At 45.0% G+C, this 26,062-nt stretch overlaps 1 protein-coding gene across 1 annotated transcript in view; it reads left to right on the top strand.

Moving 5' to 3' along the window:
- The first annotated feature begins 1,379 nt into the window (after window positions 1-1,379).
- LOC146817937 (uncharacterized) overlaps window positions 1,380-26,062 on the top strand; it is a 1,667,073-nt gene continuing 1,642,390 nt past the window's right edge. The window contains exon 1 of the mRNA XM_085609716.1: window positions 1,380-1,687. Coding sequence (XP_085465842.1) covers window positions 1,419-1,687 — 269 coding nt within the window. The 5' untranslated portion in view covers window positions 1,380-1,418. The remainder of the gene's footprint in view (window positions 1,688-26,062) is intronic.

The raw sequence follows: 26,062 nt of genomic DNA, 5'->3' as shown, positions 1-26,062 counted from the left end.
AAATCATGGGAAAGGTGGGACAATATACAACGGGAGCAGGATGAAGTTGGGGAGTGCAGAGGAAGCAGGCTGGCTGAAAGCGACAAGTAGGCCAATATACATCAAGAGCATATCAGACAAAAACTGTCACTTTAGAGTCATTCTATTCTCTTTTCACGTGTTTCTATTTTATGAGTTCTCATATTATAGCAATATTGTTACATTCCTGGACACCATGTTTGTTCATTAAGTTTGCTCGCTTCGCTTGCTACAAAAGCCATGCCCGAATTTTACGCCCATACCACTTTCATTTGTCACCAGCCGCCACTGGCTCGTTCTGCGCTATCAGTATGATTCACTGTTTGCCTTCTAAATTCACTGATATAATGAATGTTAATACTGAGCATTCTTCCACTTCAATCTTATTAGTTTAACTCGGATGAATTCTACTTGCTGACTTATGCAGCCTATATGTTTTACTGCGCTTTTAATTAGTCTTTGTAATAAAGAGCATTCACTCGCTCGCCTCTATTAGTAACCAACCGTTTTTGCTGCTGCGCAACGACCCTGTTTCTGAACATTCTTTGGATCCCGAACGGTTGCGGTTAAATCGTTTTCCGTTTGTGGAACACAGACAGCAATCCTACGCTCTTACGGAAGTTAAGTCTTCACTAGAGGCGGAGGTGCTGGCTGGAGTCGACCGCTCCAGGAATCTCGCGATGAGCAAAGCACCAGGGGCCACTAGAGAGGGAGGCGGGGCCGCCGAGCATGAAGCTTTTGTTGCTGACACCGCAGACTCTACGAACACGGCACAACACGTAGCTTTAGATGCTGGCACCGCAGACTCTACGAACACGGCACAACATGTAGCTTTAGGTGCTGGCACCGCAGACTCTACGAACACGGCACAACATGTAGTTTTAGATGCTGGCACCGCAGACTCTACGAACACGGCACAACATGTAGCTTTAGATGCTGGCACCGCAGACTCTACGAACACGGCACAACATGTAGTTTTAGTTGCTGGCACCGCAGAATCTACGAACACGGCACAACATGTAGCTTTAGATGCTGGCACCGCAAACTCTACGAACACGGCACAACATGTAGTTTTAGTTGCTGGCACCGCAGACTCTACGAACACGGCACAACATGTAGCTTTAGATGCTGGCACCGCAGACTCTACGAACACGGCACACCATGTAGTTTTTGTTGCTGGGACCGCAGACTCTACGAACACGGCACAACCTAGGAGAACAGCACACACTGGAGGCACCTCGCACCATGTAGGCTCAACACACACTGGAGGCACTTCGCACCATGGAGGCTCAACACAAACTGGAGGCACTTCGCACCATGGAGGCTCAACACACACCCGAAGCACAAAACCGCACGTGCACAAAAAGCCTAGGGGCCCAGCTGGGTTTCCGGCGAAAAGCATGTTGGCACCCAAAAGGAGGGAAACGACTCGGATCCTGGACGTGCCGTGGTTCAGGGGCTTGGTGGCAGCCGCCGACCAGCAGGCGCGGGAGGAAGAGTCGCGCTTGATGGCGGCTCTGGGCTTCTGGCACATTCCGCCGCAGATGTTCTTGCCAGAGGTGGGGAAGGCCACGATAGCCTTGTACCGGAGCCGTGGGGCCGTCTATCGTGAGAGGTGGCGTATTAAAGAGGCCGGCAAGTTCCTCATCCACCCGTACTCTTCATTCAGGTAGATCCGAGGGGCGGGTGGTTTCTTCCCAAATAGGAGCTGGAGAAAAGTAAGAAGAGTCGCTATTGACAGGCTCTAGTGCAGGAAGACGCCCTCACTCAGTGAGGCATGGCAGTGGTTATGAAATAGCATACACACGCTACAGATGTGATTACAAGAACGACTGTCAATGTCACAATTACATAGTTACTATGGACAGAGCCATTACTTTTATTGTATGTGAGTAAACAGTTCAAGGTTTACGAGTAAATTTTTTGGGGCTTTAAACCTAAAACTTGCTGCAGATGCTATCACATCTTTTGTGCTTGATCATGAAAAATAAAACATCTGGCTGGTATGTTGTTCTCTTGCCAGACGTTATCGTAGTGTTGCTCGTCCTCACAGAGTTTGTAATAACGCTCCAAGCAGGTTCATTCAAGTAGAAGTTTATTGAAGTATGTATATATATCTTTATTGCGTGATTTAAAAGTAAACCATTGCAAGTACAAACATTTAAAAGGTTCAAGATTGCATTTAGAATGGTGAATTCATTAAAAGTCAATATGTATGGATAATACCAAATGAAACTTCAGTTTAAAAAGTCATATTCATAAAAAGCCAGCAACAGCAAGTAAAAATTTGTCAGCATTATTCCAATGGGGGGTCGCAGACTCTGGGCAGCTCAGTATGTTTTTTTGCAGCGCGCCCCATAAATCTTACTAGGGCACAATTTAATTTAGTGTTCCTAGGATCGAAACAGGCCAAAACTGCTGCTCTACAGCTTCTAATCATGTTTCTATTCCAATGATGCTTGAGTAGAGCCCGTCTCTCTGTCAATAGTAGAGGGCACAGGCATATGATGTGTATGATGTCTTCTTTGTGGGTCCCGCAAAGTCGGCACTGAACTTTTCCATGTTCTCTTTTCCATTTTGGCCAGTGAGTCAACAGGTTAATAACTCCCAGTCTCAGTTTTAAAAAACTTAGTTTCATCCGAGCACTAAACGATATAGTAAGGTACGGCTGTGGAATTAGCAAGGCATAGGATTGAAGGGTCATCCACCCATGACTTCTTTTGGCAAGGCTGGCTTTGTCTTCCACTATTGATAATTGTTTGGTGCTGATTTTCGCTAGCCTTTTAAATTCCATCTGACTGGCGTGCAGGATCCAGAGGTCATTTAGGCACAGGGTTTTTAAGCCTTTTGACCAGTATTCATGTCCTGCTCGCCATGAGTTGTTGTCAATGCTGGCACACAAATGGTATCCTAAACTTCCCTCCTTTGATAACCTCAATTTGTGACAGCACACGAGAAAAGACATGGCTCTGGCCAATCGTTGTTTGCAGATGCCAAATTCCAACCTAATTTGTGCCGGTGATGTATTGTTTGGTAATTTGAACACAGACCTGTAGATCTTAGTAATTATTTTGTCCAGATGGTCACTGTCCAATCCTTTTAAGGCTTCACTGCCGTAAGTTAGGGTAGGAATGATTTTTGCCTGAGCCACCTGAAGTGTGGGTGCAAGAGTAGGGCCTTGTAGTTTCTTTTGAATTAGTCCGATTGCAAAAGCGAGTGCCGTACCCTTCCTTTTTTGCTCTTTTAGTTGGGATTTGTATTTTCCATTGTTGTTGAAAGTGACTCCAAGGTACCTTTGGCAATTTGATTCGACAATGCTTTCGTTATTCAAAGCCCAAGACAGTTTCTTAGCTTTCCTTGAGTGCACCGCTAAAATTTTCGTCTTCCTGTTGTTGATGCAAAGCTCATTGTCGTTTGAATAGTCGGAAGTAGCATCCAGAAGTCTTTGCATTCCGATCTTTGTTTTACTTAACAGTACCACGTCATCAGCATATAGTATATTTGTCAGCGGCAAGCCAGATAGTTTGGGAGCGTGGGAGTTGACCTTATTAAGAGCTTCAGGAAGGTCAGCTAGGAATAGGTTAAAAAGTGTTGGGGCCAAGACACAACCCTGTTTGAGGCCTTTTTCCGTCGGAATCGGGCGAGACAGTCTTGAGCCGTCCCCAATCTTAATTCTGACCCATGTGTCCTGGTGTAGGAGTTGTATGGCTCTTAGAAGGGCCTCTGGAATGTTGAAACTGGACAGCTTCTGCCATAGTTTACTTCTGTTGACATTGTCAAAAGCCGCTTGGTAGTCAATAAACCCCATATAAAGTGAACAAGAGCAGAATTTCGCTTGGTCAATTAAGCATGAGAGGGTCATGAGATTGACTGAGGTACCGGTGTTTGTTGTGAAACCTGTTTGATTCGGGGGAATTATGGAGTTTTCATCAGCCCATGCCCTAAGTGAGTTTAGCAGCACTCCCGCAAAATACTTTGCTTCGTTGTCAATGAGTGCGATGAGACGGTAATTCCCTGGGGATTTTTTGTCCCCGCCTTTAAAGATTGGTGCAAGGATGGATCCACGCCAGGAGGGCGGTATGGTGTTGTTTTGCAGACATGTGTTGAAAAGGGGGCTTAGTTTCACAGCCCAGAAAGTTGGATCTTCCTTGAACAAAGCTTGAGGAATTCCACCTGGGCCAGGCGCGCCATCCTGACGTCCCTTTTTTATTATTTTTTCAATTTCGACCTTCTGGACTGTCACAAAATTGGCGCAGCTTTGGGTCGAATGACGTTCTTTTGTTGGTGTCATTTTGTGACCTAGCTTCTTTAAGGAGTTTGAAGTGTTCAGAAGAGGTTCCGGGGCAATCTCTGTTTGTGTTGGTGTGTCCATGCGAGGGGGATTTGGATGGTTAGTGAGCAGTTCCTGGTCATTAAAGTGGGAAAAAAGATATTCAACCCACTCTATTTCAAGAATGCTCGAGGAAGCAACTTTGGATGAGCGCCCAGATGCACTATTGATTGTGCGCCAAAACCTGGCAGAGTTGTTTGTTTTAATGTCATACTGCAATTTGACCCAAAACAGATTCCATTGATTTGTGCGTAGTTCACGTTTTGCTTTCTTGAGGAGATTGCGTGCCTCTCTCAATTTTATTATTTTGCTGGGATCCGTTGGATCAGTTTTCAAAGCCCGCCATAAGCGATTCATCGATCTTTTTGCAGATAGTATCTCAGAATTCGAGCGCGGCGTATACTTTTGATCAGTTTGACTTATGTGTTTTGTCGGTCGCCCCATCACCCTGAGTGCTGGGGTGTAGGCTGGCGAATAGAAGAGAAAGCGGGAACAAGGAAAGGGACACGAGTTTGCGGGATTTTATGCCTGAACGCTAGCTAACCTCTTGCGGCCTGAGGCGTGCAGGCATAAGAGATCAGTGATCTTGGGCCTTGTGAAAAGGGTCCTGTGTCCAGCGACTGGTGGCCAGTAGCAGCTGATTAAAGCTCTGCCGCAGCAGAAGTCCAGCAGTAGTCCTGTGAGCCTTTCCTCAGTTAAGTTCCTCATCTACTTTGTTGCCTTGAGATGAGATCTGGCAGGGTGAGGACAACGGCTCCCCAAAGGAAAAAGAAAAGCAAAAGGAGAGACGAGAGGACAGTCTCGGACCCAGAACGGTCACCTATTCTGCTGCTGAGCGACACCGATACCACAATTGATATCGAGTCCCAGGCCTCCAGGAAGTGTCCTGATACAAGGGCCAGTAAATCTATTGGAAATCAACCGAAGATAACAACAAAATTCAACTACATAAAGGACGCCGGGTCAACGGTTTTTTCTAGCAATAAGAACATCACTGGGCTTCCAACCCCCCTAAGCCCACTGGTGATCATTTCCAAGGGCCGCACAGCAAATGGGGCATTAAGGAGTGTTGGCCTCAACACAAAGGAAATCGATACTGAACAAGCGGCAGAAAAAAACAGCATTTTGGGAAACCTTAACCAAATGCTTCCTGAAGCTAGCTTCAGCATCCCGTGCAGTCAAAACGGAGAATCTGCGCTTCACTTTATCAAGGGCATTAACACCTCCCTTACGACGGAAAATCCAGGCACCTCCACTGGGGGGGGGTGGTCGCAACCAACAGGACCTACACCGTGTGTGCAAATCTGAGCCAGTGCACACTGAAACCGTAACGAACAGAGAAGATGCTGAGGGTGTCATAAAGGAGCTTTCCTACCTCGACTCGACGGAATGGGCAAAAATGCTGAACTCATATGGGAACTAAAATCCTGGCTCTCCCAAGCCACCAGTAACTCCAAGGCAGGACAAAAGTGAGGTTCCCTCACAAGAAAAAGCATGGGCTACCGCCCTTGATATCCTTCAAAAGTCAGCAGATGCAATGCTCTATCAGGCCGATAAAATGGACATTCAAATCAGCCTTCTAAATACACTTGCCGTATATGTTGCCAAAATCGACGAAAGGATCTCAAATCTAAACAGCCTGATTAGACGGGCCCAGGAAACTGTAGATCGCCCGCAGCAAGGATGCGATTGCTTACCAATAGTGGAGAAACTTTGTTCGCTTCCAGGCATAATGGAAAAGCTGGTAGCAGACTTAAAAGAAATAGCAAAAGCTACACCTACCTCTGGGAATGGCAGCGATACAGATCCAGGTAATCCAAGCGAAGCTCGTCAATCCAAAACAGTCTTTAATTCAAGGCCAAGAGAGGAAGAAACTGACAACTCCCCACGACCTGAAGAGAATACGGCGCAAAGTGGCGGCATGAGAGGAAAGCAGGTCACTAGCAGAGCTAGTTCCACCCCTTTCTCCCCCATTGAACAAGAAGAGGAAAACCCTGCGGGAAAAGTCAAGAGACAGAGGAAGCGGAAAGGACGCAATAAAATGAGAAGGGGCAAACAAGTCCTAAACCTCTACCCGATGTTCAACAGCCTTAGACCTCCTGGTGTCTCCGGAGACGATGAGCAAGGAAATCCCTCTGACCCAGGAATAACAACGGAAGCACAACCAATTAACCAAGATTGTGACAAAAGGAAGAGCCTCATTTCCAGCCCGCCAACAGTAAAGGAACCACCAATGGTCCCTCCGGGAAAATGCTTGCTCATTGGAGCAAAAGAACAAAAAACCACTACCAACTCGGCTCCCCCTAATATACACATCAAGCAGAATGAAATAGATGTGAATCATGCTCCGAGTCTCGCGACAAGGCCGCTTGGAGGCCCCATCTTAAAGCAGGAAGATGCAGCAATTTGTGTCAACTACCAACAGGGCACATTCCCAGTAAGTGAAAACTGGAACTCTGGTCATGTAAACAATGAAAGGCCCGACACTACGCGCAATGAGATCCCTTTTACGGGTCCTTTGATAAAAATTGCGCAATTGCCAATCATGGACAAAACAGAGGCAATGCCCAGGCCAAATAGAACAGTTCGGAGTGGGGACAACCTCTCTACCCTCTTCTATCCAGAATACAAGTCTAAAGGCAGCCATGATATCCTAAATCGGGGTAACATTTTAAAGCTGATACAAGCGTCAGGTTTGTCAGATGAAATTACCTCTCCAGACATAATATCGGTAGAATTCATTGCACCGTGTCAAGGCCAATTAAACGAATCCACAAATATCACCTGGAGAAGTGCAGAGGCAATGAACAATATTCTAGGGTCAATTGACACCTTCAAACAATGGGGAATACTGATACTTACCGGGCAGGGAAGAGGGCTATCCATATGTTCTACAGGGAAGCTGTGGTGTTGAACATAGAAGTGTAGGGAGGGGTACAGTTTACTCCATCCTCAGGGGCGCATGTAATAAAACTCCCACTTCTGTCCACTCAATGAGGAAAGCAAAAGAAGACGGGAGCACAATAAATAGGAATCAGGACGAGGTGGGTTCATGGTCATGGCTGGCCGGCGCCCTGAATACAACCCGCCTTTTACGTTGACATCCTAGCAGGGTGGACTGCCATGAAAAGATTCCTTTAAAAATCTGTTCATGGAATATAAATGGCCTTACGAGCAAACTTGAGGACAACGCTACCATTTCCTATTTTCGGGGTTTTGACATACTCTTACTACAAGAGACATGGCTTACGGCACCGCAGCACCTAGAAGGCTTTAAAATCCACCATATTCCAGCGCATAAACTGAATCGCCCAGGAAGAGGGAGTGGCGGTCTTGCAGTCTATATATCAACAAAAAATGCAGTCACCTCCTGGGACCTGCCGGGCTCATCAAATCGCCTCCAATGTGTGGGAATCTCTCTTATTTTGAACAATGGCCAAAATTGGAGGTTAATTCTCATGAATGCCTATGTCCGCCCTAACACAGCATTCAGGAAATCCTTTGTAGACGAAGTATCAGCGTCAGTAGTAAGAGTACAAACAGGTTCTCTAAACTCTGAAATCTTACTTACTGGTGACTTTAACATGTGGTTAATGTCAGTCTTTCAAAAAAATGAGGTCACCAAATCACATGATAGCATTTGGGTGATCCCACCGCAAGCCAAGCCTGGTTGGCACAAGGATGATCCTCATGGATGTTCTCTACAAGGTAACCTTGAAAATCTGGGCCTAAGAGCCTTAAATGGGCGTTATCCTGCTGACAAGCCACCTCGATTCTCCTACCTATCGAAAAAAGGCACTTCACTAATTGACTATACCTTCATCAGCATTTCACTGCTCCATCAAGTAGCAGGATACTGTCTTGGAAACAGAACAGAAAGTGATCACTGCCCGCAAGAAATTATTCTGAGGACTTGCCCTACACAACACAAAAAGGTAAGGGACTTGCCATCTGAGAGCCTCACAATCAACCTTAAACGCATCAAATGCTCCTTTAAGAATCTTCAACTCATATCAGCAGAGGCTAAACAAATAATTGAGCGCTAAACGTGGCCGGACAACATATGTGCCAACTGGTCAATATTTGCTACTGAACTTACTGACAGATTCGCGAAACCAACAAAACACATAAGTCAAACTGATCAAAAGTATACGCCGCGCTCGAATTCTGAGATACTATCTGCAAAAAGATCGATGAATCGCTTATTGAAGTAAGCAGGTACATCCTTCCTTGACGAGTTCCCTCTGCAACTGAATCCATACCCCACGATCTAGAACACTGATAGCGTCTAGCAACCGTAACCATAGTAAAGCACATGTAAATATACACATACCACATCTCCCTCTTTTCCAGAACAACCTAACTAATTGTTAAATAGAGTTTGCAACATATCTTTACAAGTAATTCTTGCAAGGTATTGTTCTCATAAGTTCAGACAATAAATGATTATAGGAAAAGTAATTCAGTAACTATAAATTATACTAAATTCATGAACCACTTTTTTCCCCTCTTCCATTTTGAACCACATAATTCCGATATTTCAACGGCATGATAATCGCTCTCCCAGTGCGTGTTGTTCTCATCACCTCACTAGAGGTTCCCACCTTAACGCTGGAAAATGTACTATTTGACTATGTCAAACTATTGCTACAATTCCCAACGTTAAAATTAGGAACTTCATCCCACAACCATTTCATGTCTGATCCAATACCAACAGTATCATTTTTTTTAAAACATTGTATTTTGACAGTCTATTAAAGTGCCAAATTTTCCCATCACTCAACTTTGCAGATCTTGAATACGTTGCGATTACCTGCAACGGTGTAGAAAATTTACTATGGCCTTTTCTTACTTTGTTAGCCAATTTAACTTTAACCCAGTCACCAACATTTAGTGCACAATCAAAAGTACTATGAGTTCTGTCAAAATTGATCTTGTAATTTTCTTGCATTTTCCTTAAATTGGCCCTGACCAATGCAGGTGACCATTTTCCATAAGATTGCATGTTGGACCATGCCACATTATCTTTACAAAATGGTTCTCTGCCTCGTAGTATTCTAAAAGGGCTATAACCTGTTCCAGTTGGAGTGATTCTATACGCCCAAATTGTACTAAAAAGTTCTCTTTTCCAACTTTTACCAGCTTTTAATGAGGCTTGTACACTTCCCATTATCACCCTGTTAAACCTCTCTACTATACCATTACCCGCAGGGTTGTATACAGGTGTCTTCTTCTCACAAATTCCGTTCCTTACCAAAAAATTCTTGAACTTGTCAGAAGAAAATTGCGGACCATTGTCACTGCGTATCAATTTTGGAATCCCTTCTCTTAAAAATAGGTTTTCCAAAAACTTAATGGTATGTTTAGTGTCACATGTTTCATAAATTTCAATTTCTGGCCATTTCGAAAAATCATCTATAACAACCAGAATATACACATGGCAACCCTCATCTCCTTCAATGGGACCCAGCCAATCTATACTTAAATTTTCCCATGGCCCATTTGGAAATGATTTTATACCTAGTGTGGGTCTTAACACACGAAGTGACTTATCTGCATCTTGACAGATATGACAATCTCTCACAAATCTCTCTGAATCATGATCAATACCTGGCCACCAGTAAGATAACTTCAATTTGCTTTTTAGTTTAGAAATGCCAAGATGACCTTCATGATTTAGTTCTAAAATTCTTGATCTCAAATTTAAGGGTACTATAATTCTATCTCCTCTACAAATGTATCCTGAATCATCTATAGACAGTTCACATTGTATCTCCCAAAATGCCCTTAAATCCCCTTGGTTTTCATTCTTGGCAGGCCAACCTTTGGTTATGAAATGTGCAGTTTTTTTTAAACATTCATCTTGCGAATATTCATATTCCCATTCCTCTTTAGAAATGGCACTAGTTTCATCATACACTGCTGCTACATTGAACTCATCCCAATCATTTTGTACAAAACTCTCATATGGTAATGGAGATCTGCTCAAGTGGTCTGCCACTTGATTCTTTTTCCCAGGTAGATATTCTACCTCATAGTTAAAATCTAGGAGTTTCAAGGTCATCTTTGCTATCCTGGGTGTGGCTTTGTAAATGCCTTCAGAGGTTAAAACTTTGAGTAATGGTTTGTGATCTGTACGTAAAATAAAACTCGAACCCCATACAAACTATCTAAATTTTTCCATTGCCCATATAGTTGCCAACATCTCCTTCTCTATTACGGAATATTTTTCCTCTGAAGGTGAAAGGGAGCGAGATGCAAATGAAATAGTTATTTCTTCACCATTCTCATCCATTTGCGATAATACTGCTCCCAGTCCCTTTCCGCTGGCATCCGTTGTAATTATGGTTGGTGCCAACGTATCAAAGGCTTGAAGGGGTAAGGCAGAGTGCAGATCATTTTTTACCTTAATGAAATCGTTTTCCAAATCACTGTTCCAAATAAATTCATTTTTTATTTCCAGCAACTGCCTCATATTGTAAGTTTTGGTTGCAAAATTCCTTACAAATTTTGCATAAAATTCTGCCATCCCTTAAAATGATCTCAAATCATCCTTAGATTTAGGAGAAGGAGCATTTTTGATAGCTTCAATCAGACTTTTCTTCGGTGATATACCATCACCCCCCACTTCATGTCCTAAATAGGTAACAGACTTCATCCTAAATTTGCATTTTTTAATCTCCGCTGTTAAACCTTTCTCTGCCAATTTCGATAGTACAGTGTTGAGTCTTACATCGTGCTCTTGTTTGTCTCGTCCCATTATTAGAATGTCATCTTGGATGTATATGACACCTTTTAGCCCTTTGAACAGTTTGTGCATTAGCCTTTGAAACACGGCAGCAGCAGAAGCCAATCCAAAAGGTAAGCGTACAAAGCGATAGCAGCCAAAAGGAGTTATGAAAGCGGTTAGACTTCTACTGCTGTCGTGTAATTGAATCTGGTGGTACGCAGATGTTAAGTAAATTGTCGAAAAATATTTAATATTTTTAGATTGAGCTAATAACGAGTCTATTCTGGGCAATGGAAATTTGTCGACTACTATATTTTTATTGGGATCCCTCAAGTCAATACATAAACGCAACCGTCCATCTGGTTTATGCGCGACGACCAAGGGAGCAATCCATTCTGCGCATTCTATTGGCTCAATTATCCCTTTTTTTTCTAATTGGTCTAGTTCTTTCATTACTCCTTCTCTAATACCAATAGGAATGTTTCTGGCTTTATGCATGACTGGTATAGCATCCTTCTTGAGTACAAGCTTGTGGACAAAACCTTCCAATTTTCCAACTTCTCCCGAAAATACCTTTGGAAACTGTTTAATCATGTCATCTACTAAGCCTTTTTCTGATTCATCTAATAACATGACTTGATCTTTAGTGTTGGGGTTGAGTATAATGCCAAGTTCACCCTGGTCAATCCAACCTAGAACGGATGGGCCCTTTTCTGCTACGTATAATTTTCCTGTCGTGCTCCTGTCCTTGAATTTGAATAACAGCTCTACAAAGCTTACCATTGGAATTTTTTCGCCAGTGTATGTCACCGGTTGTATATCTGGAGTTTTTAATTCTTGTCTAATTACCTCTTTAAATTTGTCTTCCCATATTGTTCTTTGTATGATGGTATACGGTGAACCTGAATCTGGTACGATTTGTAAATCAATACCACCGATATTTATTTCACATACCGGTTTCTTTCTCTTTTTTAAACTCACATTCATAATTACGTTGTCACACTCCTCAAAATCATCAATACATAAAATTTCCTCATCGCTAGAATCAGCATTTTCTTCCTCCTCCTCATTCTTGATCTCATTAATGCAATTAACATATCTTTTACTGTTTTTGTTGATTCTTCTTCTACATGCTTTAGTGAAATGACCCAGAACCCCACAATAACTACATTTAGATTTCATGGCTGGACACCACTTGTCTCTAGCAGTATGACCCTTGTATCCACACCTGTAACAAGTTGGTCTGTTGTCATCGTAATCACTTTTGTTATAACTACCCATTCTTCTATTGGTATCTTTGTAACTATTCTTATCTACACTTTTTTTTACTGGTTTTGATGGAGGATATTTTTCCTACAACACTATTATCTTCACTTTTCTTCAATGCCATCTGTGCACATCTTTTTGACATCTCACCTTTTTTAACAATGGCAATAATTTCATTCAGGGGAGAATCCCCGCAGACCCATAATTTTTCTTGTATAGCATTGTTGTTAGAGTGCATTACTAATTGATCTCTAATAATACTATCATGCAAATTTTCAAATTGACAATTAACAGACAGTTTTTTCAACGCAGAAACATAATCTTCTACAGATTCATTTTTGTTGTTGTTTGCGTTGAAAAAATTCATACCTGTTAATTCCCACGCATACTGTAGGTTGATAGTAAGCATCTAAATCATGTAAGGCATCTTAAAATACATTCGCATTTTCACCAGGTGTAGATTTTTTCTCCATTTGATTATATATTCTTGACCCTTCTGGTCCTAAACTGTGCAAGAGCATTTTCTTTTTCCTCGAAGGCGTGAATTCATCCTCATTTTCTTCTTCTAACGCCGAAATGTAGTTCAAAAAATATTCTTTCCAATCAAGCCACTTTAAAGCTGGTTCACCCGGACGAGTTAAGAATGGAACAGGAAGTCCAAGTCCACACCCCTGGTTTGCCATTCTAATTTGCAATAATAGAATGTGTTCCAAAAAAAATAAATTCTGAATTATATATATTACTTTCTGAATATTGCACAAATCACTGTATTTCAAATGAATTCTTATTATGTAAATAAGAACAAAGTGGTAATTGTATACAATATTTGATTTTTGATCATGTATTCATGAGCAACTTAAGTTGTGTACTCTACCCAGAGCAAAGTATTTTTTTTTTTTAATTTCTCTTCGAATAACAGAAAGTAATACATTATTTTAGGAATACAGAAACAGTACCGGTGAAGTTTTCCTGGTGGTATTTTCCTGGTGAGCTGGTGTGTCTTCTCGAGTTCCTGTTCGTCCGGTGTGCTTTTCCGTGTATTTCCTGTTGATTTAATGCAGATTCAAAATGGCGGTTCCGTAAGGTCCGTGACCTCACGTGATGACGCGATGCGTGCTGATGTACGCGTTCCCTTCTCTGTAGCGATCGGACGTCTGGAACCGGTCGCTTCGCACGAGCGGTCCTCTCACTCACCGATTCACGTGCACTGAACACCGGAGTTGGAACGTTCCCGTCTTTGAAGAATGCAGCCACGCTGTTAACTGCAATTCACTCAGTTTACAACGGTGAGCAGGATCGTAATTTCTTAAAAAAGATACTTAACAAACGTGTTGCACTGAATTCACGCGTTTTTCTCTTTAATTGAATATCCGTTGTGCTTCTTGAAGCAAATTTTCTCCAGTTTCCTTTGTTATAGGTATCGAGTCTCAGCTCCTCCAAACAAGAGCATATGCCTTGATTGAGCGGTTTTCTCTGCTTACTCCATTTTAATTCCGCTCATGTAGGGCTTCTAAATCTCCTTCTCTAGTTTTTTTTTTTTGTACTCGTCATAGGCTCACACTGTCAAATCCAAGGAAGGAATCTTTTCTGAGGAATAAATCTTTCCTATGACGAATTCTTGACCAAGGTTCAGATCTCATTCCAAGTCGCCATTGTAATAACGCTCCAAGCAGGTTCATTCAAGTAGAAGTTTATTGAAGTAAGCAGGTACATCCTTCCTTGACGAGTTCCCTCTGCAACTGAATCCATCCCCCACGATCTAGAACACTGATAGCGTCTAGCAACCGTAACCATAGTAAAGCACATGTAAATATACACATACCACAGAGTTGAAATCTGCTGAAAACGCGGGTGGCTCATGTGACTTCCCATCTTTACTTCTAAAAACTGTAGCAACCAAGAAATAAACATGAAATTACCATCCAGCACAGGCGCGCAACGCTAATTCGGCGCAAAGGGCTTCAACACCCCCCAACCCCCTCACCTCCCCGACGTGTGTGTCAGCCGGGGCTGAGACAGCTTCCCGGGCACTTACACAGCCGCACGCACCCGAGTACTTCTCAGGTCTTTAAAAGACCATTTGCTTGTTAATGAGACTTCGTTGTGTTTTTAACCCTTCTTAGAGCCCCTGCATCTCCACTCTGCATTTTGCTGGAAGAATCAGCACCCCCCCCCCGGAATTTTTAGTAGCCCCCCCACCCCCTAAATTTGGCTCTAGTTGCACCTCTGATCCAACATGGATGCTTGTTTAACATGTAAATCTAAAGGCAGTGGACAGACTAGTCTCCAGTCCTTATGACCTCATAAAGAGAGTCTCGCAAATCAAAATCAGACCTTGTAACTCACTAAGGCTGCATGCTACCCTTTTATTGCTGCTGTAGAAGAAATGTGTATTTTCACATGTAAAGTTTACTTTTATGTTAACTGTTGTACACATACTAAAAATGTTTACTTCCCTATGGTTCGTTTCTGCATATAGCGCATGATTTTTTACTTTTTTTGGTATGCCCTAGCCGAGTGAAGTAGTTCCGACCCATGACGCAGTTTTCAATTTGCCTAGCTGGGATTGTGGTGCATGGATATTCTGAGAACCAAATACAGCTCGTAGATTTATTGAGTCAGGCTAATGATGGTACGGGAGTGTCTCCAGTTAATTTAGCATCCTCTTCTGTTTCGATTAAGGAGTGGGAGATAGGTGAAGCGATTCTGGATGCCATGGGTAACCCATATTTTGACTGATATGATTTTGTGAGAAGTTGGCCTGATGTATGATGTCACTAGTTCTGGTGTACACCTTATATCAGTCCAAACAACCCTTATGGTGATTGGTTGTAAAGTCAACCTTATAGACCAGCTATCCTAGTGGTAGCATGGACAAGAGCAGTCTTAGGCTAAACTCTGAATGGCATGTGAAGCCAGCTGTTATACCATATGTAATCCCTTGAATACCAAATGAAAGGACACCACAACAGATATATATATATAAAATAAAGTGTATTTATTCTAGTCAAACCCTCAGCACTCTTTGAGATTCGAGGTAAGTACAACACAGTCTTATTTAAGCATACATTAAGTCACACAGGTAAGTAATACAGTTAGGCCCTAGGGGCCACGCAAACCATATACTAAGGAAGTGGTATAAGGACCACTGTCACGGAAATAGAATAGGCCTAGGCCTAGGGAATCGCTGGAGCTACACTATACTACCCAAGGTTAGGAAGTGGGAGGCCCACGGGATTCAGGTGCAGAGTGGAAACACTCACATGTAATGCGTATAATCGATAGAAATAGTACAGTTTTGAATTAATAAGATTTTGGACACTTCTGGAGTAGCTAGGAAGTCAAGACGTGAAAACTAGACCCTAGGGTAGTCAATACCATGATGAGCACCGGAGTACCCAAGTTACCTAGCCCACAGGCTGCGGGTGCATAGGTGTGAAGTTGCGTTGGGTTTCGTCGTCGACTCCTATGGATGCCTGAAGAAAGATGCTGACAGGCAGTCAGTGGAGAGTGTCCGGTGGATCCCAAGGCTGGGATCAGGAAGGAAGGATACCTGCAAGCAGAAGGGACAGAGTCTGGGTCACTAGCCAGTGACCACGTGGAACCAGGAAGGAACCAGGCGATGTCATGAAGCTTGCAGTGGAAAGGTGAAGCTTGTCGCAGCAGCCACGGGTACCAGGAGACGTCGAGGACGTCCAGGACCAGGAGGCGAGCTGTCCCACGAAGGCTCTTGCTGTCGCCGGCGTCGAAGTCGAAGAAGGACTCACCAAGCCTTGGCAAGCGGAACCCACGCAGAATGAAGGACTTGCTTCTGGTGCAGACCAGGAAGGTCTGGGGTGCTTCTCTTTTGCAGAGGAGCAGGAGCCAGTCTGGAGGAGCCAAACCAGCAGTTGAAAGTCAATGGGATGTCGTCACAAAGGTTACTAGCCAACGGGCAAGTAACCGGACAGACGCGGCAAGCAGGAAAATGCAGAAGGTCCCCCCGCAGGACTCGTGGAGTGTGGGGGGCTGATCTTCGGTGCAGATGGTGCTTGGGGTCGGGGCTTCTCAATCCCCAGTGCACAACTTCGAGGGTGCCTCAGAAGCTGCGCTGGAAGATACTCGCCACTTTTCCCAGGTAGCCGGTCCCACGTCTCTCGTCGCCTCCACGGATCTCAGCTCAGCTGTGGATGTGGATCAAGGTCTGAGAAGTCTGGAAGTCAAGGCTCTGGTCAGGCTCTGCAGTCGGTCCCTCGTAGAACTTCAGCAAAGCAAAGGGTAAGTCTCTTGATGGTGCCTGTTTGCACAGGGTAGCCACTCCTTGGCCACAAGGGAGATTCTTCAGTCTTCTTCTTTCGTGGAATGTCGAAGGTCCAGAGTTTCTGTTCAAGTTGCAGGTTCAGGATAATCTAATCTCCTGGGGCCCAACTCCCACTCTTATACTAATCTGAGCGGCTGGGTTACCTGCTAGGTCACGCCTGATGGGTGGGACCTGGGAGGGGGGTGGTTACACCCCCTTCCCTTTGTCCAGTTTCGCGCCAGGACTGGGGCTGGAGAGCCCCAGCACCGGTTTGAACTGGACTATGCATGGGACACCTTGTGTGCCCCAGGCAGTGTCTCATTCCTTTCAGCCCTCCCTGCCCCAATACACTAAAGTCTGTCTGGGGAGGTGCTAGCACCTCCCCAAGCAGGAAACCTATTGTCCAGGCCTCCCTGGCTGGGAGGGCTCCCAGCAGCAGGAGGTCAGACTCGTGTCTGTGGCAGCAGCATCCATTTTGTGATGCGGAGGCTTTGGTGAGAGTTAAACAGCAAAGTAGGATTTTAACATGTCTCTCCCTCTAGAAGTGAGGAATAATATCCTCATCACCAGAAATGGTATGGGGGTATTATTCCAAAGTGTTAGACACCTTACACAACATGTTTTGATAAAGCCAAACCATAGTTACCATAACCGTTTAAGATTATAAGGTACTTTAAGAGTATATGGTAGGCTATATCATAGAACAGCTATAAGGACATGGTTCCGAAAGCTGCAGACAGGCTCAGCTCATGCTAGAGCACCATCTCACATGTTACCAAGCACTCTGCCTCCAGGATTGTTAAGGCCTGCCATAGGAGTGGCTGATAGGTACACATGTGTCTATATTAAGGGCAGATATAGGTATACTATATCTAAGCAAGGGGTGATTACACGACCTTGCCCCAGCTGAGTGATCAGCCAGTTGTGTCTGATTGGAAGGCCAGGCCAAGGGTGGCATAATACATGCTGCAGCCCCTGGTAGGCCTAGGGTACACCTATGCCCTGGGTACCTAGGGTACACTGTACAGGGTCCAATAAGGTGATCCTTACCAATTGTGTATGTACCTAGGGTACATGGAGTCCATTTTAAAGAGAGAGCAGACAGCCTGAGACCCTGAATGGCAGGATCTCAGGCCAACTAAGTCGAAAAACCAGCTAGACACTAGGCAAAAAGTTGGGGGTAACCATAGTCAAATATCCACCTTCCTACACAACCCCCCCCCCCCCCTCCCAAACGAAAGGAGATAAGGCTGGCCTTGACAAGGTAAGCCTATATTGCCTAAGTGGCCATATAAGGAAGAACCAGCACTGGCATGGTTACCCCCTGTCTCATGGTCCACTAAGCAATCCCTCACCCTAAAGGTATCATAGGGTCTCCACCATAGGGAATCTCTACCTTTGGTGTGTCTTTGCAAAGTAAAAGGCTGGTGTTGAGATGGAGTACTGAAGTGAGTGTCCTCAAAGTGAGGCCTCAGCTTCCTCCAATCATCCTCCACCATGGATGCCTTTCTTTCTTTCACTGAGTTGCACTGTGCTCTCCGGGTCAGCCTCTGGCTACCTAAAGCTGGAGGCTGGGTCCCTTTTGTGGGCTTACTGGAGGGACAGGTCAGGTTTGGGGCCCTAAGGTCCCATGTTTGCCTGTGCCCAACAGAATCCCTCTGGGGGAGGTCCCTAACTACCTGTAAAGGAGATCCCTCAGGAATGTTTTTAACCATCACTTGGCTAGGGCTACTAGCTGGGGCAATCCTCATTCTTTTGATGGGGGGTGGTTCTTGTGGACAGGGGCCCTCTTGGGGTCCACTGGCCTCCCTGACCTCTGCAGCCCTGTGCTGACTGAGGCAGGGTAGAGAGAGGCAGGCTACCTGCACCAGACTGGGTCCCACCTTGGAAGGGGCCACTGACATCAGAGGCTCTGCCAGGCCAGGCCTGGCTACCTCTGGGGCAGTTCCTTCACAAGGGGTGAGGTCAGATCCCTGAGGAGGCTGACCTTTTCCTAATGTCTGGGGAGGGGGAGACTTTTCTTCCTCCCCACTACTCTCTGTTTGTGTGGAGTGATCCATTGTTTCAGGCTTCACTACACCTATGTCAGTCTGAGTATGGGCTGAGACCATTACAGCCTTGCCAACCTTTTCAGGGAGGCACTCAGTTTGGGTTTGAGCTGTGACTGTCACAGCTCTACCAATCTCTACAGGGAAGTCTGTATTTGCCTGGGCTGTGGCTACCACTGCCCTTCCAACCTTTTCAGGGAGGAAATCTACTTGGACAGGGGTTGTGGCTGGCACAACCCCACTACCCTTTTCTGAAAGGCCTACCATTTTGGAATGGGTGTCTTGTTCAACTCCAGCCCAAGCTGAGAGTTCTAAGTCATTCCCCAGTAAGCAGTCTACAGGCAAGGTTGGGGACACTGCCACCCTTTTAGGGCCAGTGACACCTCCCCAGCTGAGACATACCTCTGCCATGGGATGACTGTTCTGTTTGCCATCAATGTTAGTTACCTGGTATGAGAAACCAGGCAAAAGCTGCTCAGAGGGAACTAGCCTATGGGCCACCATAGTGATGCTAGCTCCAGTGTCTCTGTAGGCCTCAGCTTTTCTACCATTGATGTAGGGCTCCTGTCTGTACCTACCCAAAGTGTTGGGACAGGCAGTGAAGTTGGCAAACCCCATGCCACCATCACAGACAAGAGTAGCTGCTGTAGGGGAATTGGCTAAGCCAGGGTCCCCCTGTGTTCCCCAAGAAAACCCAACCAAATTTTTGGGGGCACTCCCACCCCCTGGGGGATTACTGCTGACAGTAATAGGTGGTGTGACAGGAGTAATTGGAGGAACAGTTTTGTTTTTAGCCTTTGGGCAACTGCTGTCAGTTTTCCAATGCCCAGGAGTTTTACACTCATGGCAGTAAGGCTTTTTAACTGTGGTAGAGGAGGGCGCTTGGGACCCACTGTAGGAGAGTAGGGTCTGCTTTCTATGTTCACCCCCACTTTTTGCTTTTGCTTTACTGGTTTTCGACTTAGATGTGGCTGTGGGCCTGCCAATCAGACCCACAGCCCTGCTGTTCTCTCTCTAAATTAATACTATGCACTTTAGGTGCATAACCCATTTGGATAGGATCACCTTATTGGCCCCTGTACAGTGTACCCTAGGTACCCAGGGCATAGGTGTACCCTAGGCCTACCAGGGGCTGCAGCATGTATTATGCCACCCCTGGCCTGGCCTTTCATTTTGACACAACTGGCTGATCACTCAGCTGGGGCAAGGTCGTGTAATCACCCCTTGCTTAGGTGTAGTATTCCTATACCTAACTTACATATAGACACATGTGTACCTATCAGTCACTCCTATGGCAGGCCTTAACAATCCTGGAGGCAGAGTGCTTGGTAACATGTGAGATGGTGCTCTAGCATGAGCTGAGCCTGTCTGCAGCTTTCGGAACCATGTCCTTATAGCTGTTCTATGATATAGCCTACCATATACTCTTAAAGTGCCTTATAATCTTAGACGGTTATGGTAACTATGGTTTGGCTTTATCGAAACATATCGTGTAAGGTGTCTAACACTGTGGAATAATACCCCCATACCATTTCTGGACATGAGGATATTATTCCCCCCTTCTAGAGGGAAAGACATGTTAAAATCATACTTCACTGTTAGCCTCTGACCAAAGCCTCAGCATCACAAAATGGATGCTGCTGCCACGACACAAGTCTGACCTCCTGCAGCTGGGAGTGATCCCAGCCAGGGAGGCCTGGACAATAGGTTTCCTGCTTGGGGAGGTGCTAGCACCTCCCCAGACAGCCTTTAGTGTATTGGGGCAGGGTGGGCTGAAAGGAATGAGACATGCCTGGGGCACACAAGGTGTTCCTTGCATAGTCCAGTTCAAACCGGTGCTGGGGCACTCCAGCCCCAGCTCTGGCGCGAAACTGGACAAAGGGAAGTGGGTGTAACCACCCCCTCCCAGGTCCCACCCATAAGGCGTGACCTAGCAGGTATCCCAGCCCCCCAGATTAGTATAAGAGTGGGAGTTGGGCCTCAAGACTTTAGATTATCCTGAACCTGCAACTTGACCAGAAACTCTGGACCTTCGACATTCGACGAAAGAAGAAGACTGAAGAATCTCCCTTGTGGCCAAGGAGTGGCTACCCTGTGCAAACAGGCACCATCAAGAGACTACCCTTTGCTTTGTGAACGTTCCACGAGGAACCGACTGCAGAGCCCGACCAGAGCCTTGACTCTCAGACTTCTCCGACCCTCATCCACATCTGCAGCAGAGCTGAGATCCGTGGAGGCGACGAGCGACGTGGGACCGGCTACCTGGAAAAAGTGGCTAGTAACTTAAAGCGCAGCTTCTGAGGTACCCTCGAAGTTGTGCACCGGGGATTGAGAAGCCCCACCCCCAAGCACCATCTGCACCGAAGACCAGACCCCACACTCAACGAGTCCTGCGTGGGGCCCTTCAGCATTTTCCTGCTTGCCGCGTCTGTCCGGTTGCTTGCCCGCTGGCTAGTGGCCTTTGTGACGACGCATCCTGAAATCTTCTGCGCTGGTTTGGCTCCTCCAGACTGGCTCCCGCTTCTCTGCAAAGAAGAAGCACCCCAGACCTTCCTGGTCTGCTCCTGAAGCAAGTCCTCCGTTCTTCGTGGGTTCCGCTTGCCAAGGCTTGGTGAGTCCTAGCCCAGCTTCGACGCCGCCGACAGCAAGAGCCTTCGTGGGACAGCTCGCCTCCTGGTCCTGGTCGTCCTCGACGCTTCCTGGTCCTCCTGGCTGCAGCGACAAGCTTCACCTTCACCTGCAACTCTTCACGACATCGTCTGGTTCCTTCCTGGTTCCACGTGGTCACTGGCTAGTGACCTTGACTCTGTCCCCTCTGCTTGCAGGTCTCTTCTCTTCTTGATCCCAGCCTTGGGATCCACCGGACACTCTTCACTGACTGCCTGTCAGCATTTTTCTTCAGGCATCCATAGGAGTCGACGACGAAACCCGACGCAACTTCAACCCTATGCACCCGCAGCCTGTGGGCTAGGTAACTTGGGTACTCCGGTGCTCATCAGGATAGTGACTATCCTAGTGTCTAAGTTTCAAGTCTCAACTTCCTAGCTACTCCGGAAGTGTCCTAAATCTATCTATTTCTAAACTGTACTATTGCTAGTGACTTTTACGCATTACGCGTGAGTGTTTCCACTCTGCATACGAATCCCGTGGGCCTCCCACTTCCTAACTGTTGCTAGTGTAGTGTAGCCCCAGCGATTCCCTAGGCCTAGGCCTATCCTATTTCCGTGACAGTGGTCCTTATACCACTTACTTAGTATATGGTTTGCGTGGCCCCTAGGGCCTAACTGTATTACTTACCTGTGTGACTTAATGTATGCTTAAATAAGACTGTGTTGTACTTACCTCTAATCTCATAAAGAGTGCTGAGGGTTTGCTTAGAATAAATACACTTTATTTTATATATATATCTGTTGTGGTGTCCTTTCATTTGGTATTCAAGGGATTATATATGGTATCACAGCTGGCTTCACATGCCATTCAGAGTTTAGCCTAAGACTGCTCTTGTCCATGCTACCACTAGGATAGCTGGTCTATAAGGTTGACTTTACAACCAATCACCATAAGGGTATTTGGACTGATATAAGGTGTACACTATAACTAGTGACATCATACATCAGGCCAACTTCTCACACCCACCACCCTGTGTGGAGTTTTGGGGCCCTGAGGAAGATTTCTCTTTTGTTTTATCCCCACCCTTCTCTTGAGGCTTGGTGGTATCTTTCTTTTGGTCACCACCCTGATTTTTAGGCCTAATCCTGGTCCTGACCCATTTATCTGCCCTCTTTCCCAATTCTTGGGGAGAGGTCAAATCTGAGTCTACCAGGTGTTGATGGAGAAGCTGGTTCTGACAATTACTAAGGATCTGCTCCCTCATAATCAAGTTGTACAATCCTGTATAGTCCTGCACCTTGCTGCCAGTTAACCAACCCTCCAAAGCCTTAGTGGCACAATCCACAAAATCAGACCAGTCCTGTGTCTGTGTCTTCTGGGTGTCTCTGAACAACAACCTATATTGTTCAGTGGTTAAGCCAAACCCATCTATCATAGCACTCTTCAGGACTTTGTAATTGTCAGCATCCTCATCACTAACTGTGAGGAGCTTGTCTCTACCTTTCTCAGAGAAGGAGAGCCACAAGATAGCTGCCCACTGACTTTGGGGTACCTGCTGTACTTTGCAAGCCCTCTCCAAAGCAGTTATCCATTTGTGGATGTCATCCCCACACTTGTAGGGAGGTACAATCTTGCTCAGGTTTCTATTATCATAGGCCCTGTCTCTATCTCTAGGGGTATTGCTGCCACCAGTGGGTTCTAACCCACTCAACTTCTGCTCTCTGGCCAGAGCAAGCCTCTCCTTGGCAAGGGCAAGTTCTTCCCTCTCAATCCTTAGTTTAGCTTTCCTCATTCTGGCTTCATGCTCTTTCCTCAGTGGGGAAGTCATTCCCCTGTGAGAAGAGCCACGAGAGCTGTTAGAGACATGGGAGTGGATGGATTCCCTTGAAGGGGATCTGTCTCTCCTGCTTCTCTGGTTAAGGCCACTTGAGGGTCTAAATGGGGGGACCCCAGTCAGACTCCCATGTAGGCTTAGGTTAGCCTGGCTAAGTCTCCTAACTTTGACCTGGCTGTCTACCTCATCTTCTGAAGTCCCATCTGACTCATCTGTAGTGGGTAGACCCTCACCTGTACCTAGGGTACCAGCCTGGGAGGCCCTCTGAGTATCATACTCCTCTAGGATCTCTACTAGCTGAATGAGGGTAGGGTTGGAACCTTGTTTTAACTTTCTGGAGGTACACAATTGTCTCATCTCCTGAAAAGTTAGGGTATCATATCTAGAGGGGATCTTTTTAGGATCTACCCCTCCTGAGAGAGAATCAACTTGATCTCCTCTCAGATACATGATCTAGTGAGGGTGTGGTGTGTGCACCTACCTACACTAGTTGTATCTACTAAACCTCTCTAGTAGTTGTAGTCAGGGTGTGCTAGGCCCTTCAACCTACAACAACTAAGTCCAGTAGGACTTAAGTATTTATAATCTATGTTATATGTACCTAAACAATATCTGTGTGATCTTTCAATTTAGTATCTCAAGATTACAATGGTATTACAACAGCAAGCTCAGATCCCAACCGCTGCTCACCAATGTGAGAAGTTGGCCTGATGTATGATGTCACTAGTTCTAGTGTACACCTTATATCAGTCCAAACAAACCTTATGGTGAATGGTGATTGGCTGTAAAGTCAACCTTATAGACCAGCTATCCTAGTGGTAGCATGGACAAGAGCAGTCTTAGGCTAAACTCTGAATGGCATGTGAAGCCAGCTGTTATACCATATGTAATCCCTTGAATACCAAATGAAAGGACACCACAACAGATATATATATATAAAATAAAGTGTATTTATTCTAGTCAAACCCTCAGCACTCTTTATGAGATTCGAGGTAAGTACAACACAGTCTTATTTAAGCATACATTAACTCACACAGGTAAGTAATACAGTTAGGCCCTAGGGGCCACGCAAAACATATACTAAGGAAGTGGTATAAGGACTACTGTCACGGAAATAGAATAGGCCTAGGCCTAGGGAATCGCTGGAGCTACACTATACTACCCAAGGTTAGGAAGTGGGAGGCCCACGGGATTCAGGTGCAGAGTGGAAACACTCACGCGTAATGCGTATAATCAATAGAAATAGTACAGTTTTGAATTAATAAGATTTTGGACACTTCTGGAGTAGCTAGGAAGTCGAGACGTGAAAACTAGGCCCTAGGATAGTCAATACCCTGATGAGCACCGGAGTACCCAAGTTACCTAGCCCACAGGCTGCGGGTGCATAGGTGTGAAGTTGCGTCGGGTTTCGTCGTCGACTCCTATGGATGCCTGAAGAAAGATGCTGACAGGCAGTAAGTGAAGAGTGTCCGGTGGATTCCAAGGCTGGGATCAGGAAGGAAGGATATACAAAAAAGGCAATGCTGCACACCCCAAACGTAACCTGCACCCCTTGAGACAGTCTGTTTCCTGGGTGTGGTCCAAATACGTAAAATGTTCATATGAAATACACAATGAGTTTCCAATCTTGATGTCACAGGAAATGTTATGTTTATTCTTTGTTAATCATATGAGTGTCCAGTTTACACAACGCAGCCGACGCGCGTTTCGCCCAACGGGCTTTCTCAAGGCTGCATACAAATGAAAGACAAAGAAAAAAGAAAAAGAAAAAAACAACGTGTCTAATTTACTGTATTTACAGAGACATACACACTATTTTTTCAGCTGTGTTATGCCTTACAATCTAATGTAAAACAGATCCATAAATGAACATACAATTTGAAGGGATGGAGTTCCCCAAGAGATAGAAAGTAAAGCGCTTCCTTGTGTGATTAATAGAGAGATAGGTTCCGACAGGCTCCCCAAGTGGATAGAACGAAAGTCCAAAAAGAACCCCTGAATCACTACATGCTACTGTCAAAGATTACCAAAATGCGTAGTTTATCTTGCAATGAGGAAGAGAGTGCGTGTTAATGGATGTGCCTGTGTTAAATATACATAACCGAACAGTCATTGGTGCTAGTGTGCTCCAAGTCATATAAAATAAGGTGATAACGTCTCACCTTGTGCGTTTCACAATTATTGTTCCTGTTAAATATGTGGGAAGTTTCCAAACTTATACCTAAAAAGTAAAGTTGTACTTTACTACAACCATTGACAATATGACTAGAGTGATGCTCGTCAAGACATCTATTGAAACAGTCTATATTCTTACCTAGTTCCCACCATAGGATCCAGTAAAACGTGGCTCAAAACGAGCACTGTCACTATTTCCTCGTAGTTGTGGTCAGTCACATGTATTTCAAGGACCAGGATCCGTCCCCTCTGAATACAAAATGTAATGAAGAAAATGTTTTTATTCTATATTATCGTGTAACATAAGGGTCATCATTAAGTGATGACCACTTAGATAATGTATGCAATAGCAATTCGTATTGTGCCACACCTATTGTATACTAGATGTCTACATACATATCAAGCCGACAGTTATTTACCTATTTCATTCCCCAACGTAATTCAGCTTATGTGTCAAAGTCCAAATACTTATGTCGATGTCTGCGTATTCATGACAACGCGCTACGTACCACTTAAAATGTTTCCGTAACAATGTTTACAAAGCGAACGGAAATATATTTGTATTCCTGACATCGCGCTTCATCACAACGCGCTATGTAATGCTTCGAATATTTACGTGGCACTGTTTGTAACGCGAGCAGAAACATATTCGTGTTCCTAACTCCGCGCTTCGTACTACTTCAATTGTTATCATGGCACTAACCATAACGCACTCACCTCCTTAATATTATAGATTATCCCGCATGTCCCTGGGCGTTCGTACCAAAAGCTT

The sequence above is a fragment of the Triturus cristatus genome, chromosome 6, assembly GCF_964204655.1.
Source record: "Triturus cristatus chromosome 6, aTriCri1.1, whole genome shotgun sequence".
Lineage (NCBI taxonomy): Eukaryota > Metazoa > Chordata > Amphibia > Caudata > Salamandridae > Triturus > Triturus cristatus.
Note: the sequence above shows the minus strand (reverse complement) of the source record. Positions and strands in the feature narration are given on the sequence as shown.